We start from the raw sequence: 3,594 nt of genomic DNA on the forward strand, positions 1-3,594 counted from the left end.
GCAAATGGAACTGGCTGAAGAGGATCAACATTTGAGTACCTTTATTACGCCATATGGTCGGATTAAACACTGCAGAGGACCGATGGGTTTAGCAGCTACTGGAGATACACATTCTGTCTGCGAGCGATATGGCCTTCAGGAGTCAAGAACTGTGTGAAGGTTGTCATTGACATCGCTACTACGATGAGGATTACCAGTCACACCTTTACTGTATCCATGAGATGCTCACCAGGTGCCGCAAGTTTGGGATTACCCTCAACAAGGACAAGTTTGTGGTTGCTGCACCTACCGTCAACTTCTGCGGATACACGCTCTCAGGAGAGGGCATCTCGGCTGACCAAGAAAAAGTCAGTGCCATCAGGGATTTCCCTACTCCAGCTAACCTGACCGACCTCAGATCATTCATGGGCCTGGTCAACCAGTTGGCAGAGTTCACCCCTGACATTGCCGCTACAGCCCAGCCTTTACGCCCTCTGATGAGCCCCAAGAGAACATTTGTGTGGACCCCTGATCATGATGCTGGGGCCGCGCCGGCGCATCAAGTCAGCACTCCTCCGTCCCCCCGTTCTTGCCGCTTTCGACCCAGACCTGCCTGTCATCCTCCAGACAGATGCCTCACGCCTTAACAGTATTGGATATGCCCTTTTGCAGGACCATGGTAGTGGACACTTACGTCTAGTTCAGTGTGGCTCTCGATTCCTTACCGACGCCGAGACACGCTATGCCACTATTGAGCTTGAGATGCTGGCCGTGGTCTGGTCGATGTCAAAATGTAGGCTGTATCTCGCAGGCCTACAGAACTTTACTCTGATGACGGATCACCGTCCCCTCATACCTATCCTGAATCATTACTCGCTGGACGCCATCGAGAATCCTCGCCTCCAGCGTCTGAGAGGGAGAAAAATTTCGCCTAACATTCACAGCTGTGTGGCGTGCTGGCAGAATCTCTGAACATTCCTGATGTTTGTCTCGAGCCCCAGTCAGCCACCCCACACCAAAGGATGAAATTGCAGGTGCCCCTTCTGCCACCCATCTCCGAACAGTCATGGCTGTGTACACTGTCACCTCTTCAGTATGAGCTGCATAACTGCTTACTCCCATACTGGAAGATACGGGATGAACTAAACAGTCATGAGGGTCAGTATTGCCCAGTGATTTCAAATTATCTCATCTCACAGGCTGCTTCTCATTCTAAAGGAAACTGTTACACAAATGTCCTGGCAATTAGGTCATTTTATTTTGTTCACAGATTCTGGATAATGTCCCAGTCGATCATGTCAGCTTTGGCCCAAAACATTTTTGTTTTTAAAGTGGCATCATCTAGCTTTGATAGAATATTCTATGGGAGTTTTGATTTTTGACTACAAAAGTAAATTTGTCATTCTGATTCTAGAGATCATTTGTGTTGGTTCCCTCTCTCTTGCTCTTAAAAAAGTGAAATTATTAAGCAATGTAAAGTAATTAATTGTCGGTCACTCCTCTTGATAACTTTTTGTGAGGTATGATATTTAGCATTGTAGCAGTGTGTGTAAATTAAAATAAGTTCCAGGTGCCTTTTCATTAGAATAAGATGTATTTTTTGCTTTTAAATAATTTTTAAGTTTTTCATTTTTGTATTGTAATTAAGATTTATACCATGGTATAATTTGAAGTGATTAGTAGACCAGTCAGTATCATAAGGGGTTTGTGCTTTAGTGAATTTATTACATTTTACAGTTTTTTAAATAATTTTGATATTGTTTAATTTTGCTTTTTGTTTTATATATAAATCAACTTTTTCTGATTTTTAATTTTTTTTTAATAATTTGATTCAAGAATTAGTTTGTGTTTTCAAGTAATTGTAATTTTTCTTCAAAATAAAATTGGGAATTTTGATTTATTAATTTTGAAATAAATCAGTTTTATTTTTTCAGCTTTTATCACAGTGTTTCATTTTTTAACCACCAGTGGTAGGAATAACTTTGTGAATAAACCACAGTGATATAAGTTTTGTTCCTTCAGTTTTGCTGGAGTGGCTCTAATCGAGGAGTCGGTTTAGTTATTTGATGGAGTGATGCCCTTTGGTTAACTTTAGCATATATAAAGATACCTCTATTTATTGATAAACTTTTGTATATTTGATACAAGCAATTTTGATAATTCTTTCAAGGGATCACTGTCGTTTTTAGAGTACTCAGTCGTATTTTTTTTTTATGATAGTTCAGGTATCTGGCTGCAGTGAGGTAAGTTCTGAATTCTATGACTGATAAGTGTAATAACCAGGTACTTGGAACACTTTGTGACAATATTCTAACTTATGAGCTTCCATTTCAGAAGGGAAAGAAGTAATTAGTTTTATTGTTTGGGAGAGAATAAATGCATTGAATTGGGAGAGAACGAAGTGAAAACGTTTCCACTATGACACGAAGAGAGATAAGAATTGATGCAATCTCATAATACCCACATATAACACTGGTGATTTAAATAAAGTACTTGATCTCATCTCTCTCTCTCTCTCTCTCTCTCTCTCTCTCTCTGTCTCTCTCTCTCTTTCTTTCTCTCTCTCTCTCTCTCTAATCTCTTTCTTTCTGTTCAATTGGCTGATTGTCTGCCTTATTTTTAAACATCTTTCAAATAGATTTCACAGATGTAAAAATTGTGGATTAGATGAGGCAAAATGTATGTTGGAAAAGCATGACGAAAAATTACGTATGCATGCATACAGAAGCAATACAATCCGCAAGTTAAATCTATTCTATTTAAAGAGTTTTAAAACCAAAATGGTCATAACACTGAACCATAAAATTAAATCATATATGTTGCTGACATAATCATACAGTTATGAATGTCAAAAGCAGGACTTAAATCAATTATAAACTAGTACAGTTACTGCAAATGAGTTCTCCATAAACATTAAAAATGAAAATGAATTTTTTTTAATAAGTTGCATTAGTAGATTTAATGAAGGGAAACAGATGGACGAACAAAAACCTGAGCAAGAGGGATTCATCGCTTCCACCTCATTAAGCGTTCACAGTTGGCTTTCATTCACTGACCTGTGGAATCATCAAGAACGGATTTTGGGACAATGATTTCATGAAGTTCACATTCTTTTATTTGAACTTTTTAAAAAAATTTTTTTAAAGAAAAAATAGAAAAAGTGTGATCATCATTTCACGGAGATACATAGTCAACAGTCTTCTACGTAAAATGGTTTTATGAAGAGCTTGCAGTTTTCGAAAGGAAAGCCGATGATTTATGCCACTGATGATGAATTATCTCGCTTGAAGTCAGTTGGTAGAGTATGGAAGAGTTTTGATCCCTATTAGAATAAAATTTTGCTCGCTATCCAATTCAGTTTTAGTGGTTAGGGAAAGAATTCTAAATTATGTATACATTTCATGCTGCAACTACATTAGTATGAGAATAAGCTAAATTGTGACAGTAAGCAAAATTATTACAATAAATATGATCACTATCGTAACGAGTGAAATTACTGATTAAACAAAAATTAGTTTGGAGGAATACTCCTTAAAAAAACGATAAAGATTTGCCTTTATAATCCGAATTATTTTAGGCAAAATTATATAACCCGCCGGATTAAGCCTCTATTCA

General features: G+C 37.6%; 1 protein-coding gene across 1 annotated transcript; it reads left to right on the forward strand.

The window, feature by feature from the left end:
• The first annotated feature begins 221 nt into the window (after window positions 1-221).
• LOC136850966 (uncharacterized) lies at window positions 222-626 on the forward strand. Its single transcript, XM_067124946.1, has one exon. It carries the CDS (start codon window positions 222-224, stop codon window positions 624-626), a length of 405 nt encoding a protein of 134 aa, XP_066981047.1.
• The last annotated feature ends 2,968 nt before the right edge of the window (window positions 627-3,594 follow it).

This window comes from Macrobrachium rosenbergii, chromosome 23 (assembly GCF_040412425.1).
Source record: "Macrobrachium rosenbergii isolate ZJJX-2024 chromosome 23, ASM4041242v1, whole genome shotgun sequence".
Lineage (NCBI taxonomy): Eukaryota > Metazoa > Arthropoda > Malacostraca > Decapoda > Palaemonidae > Macrobrachium > Macrobrachium rosenbergii.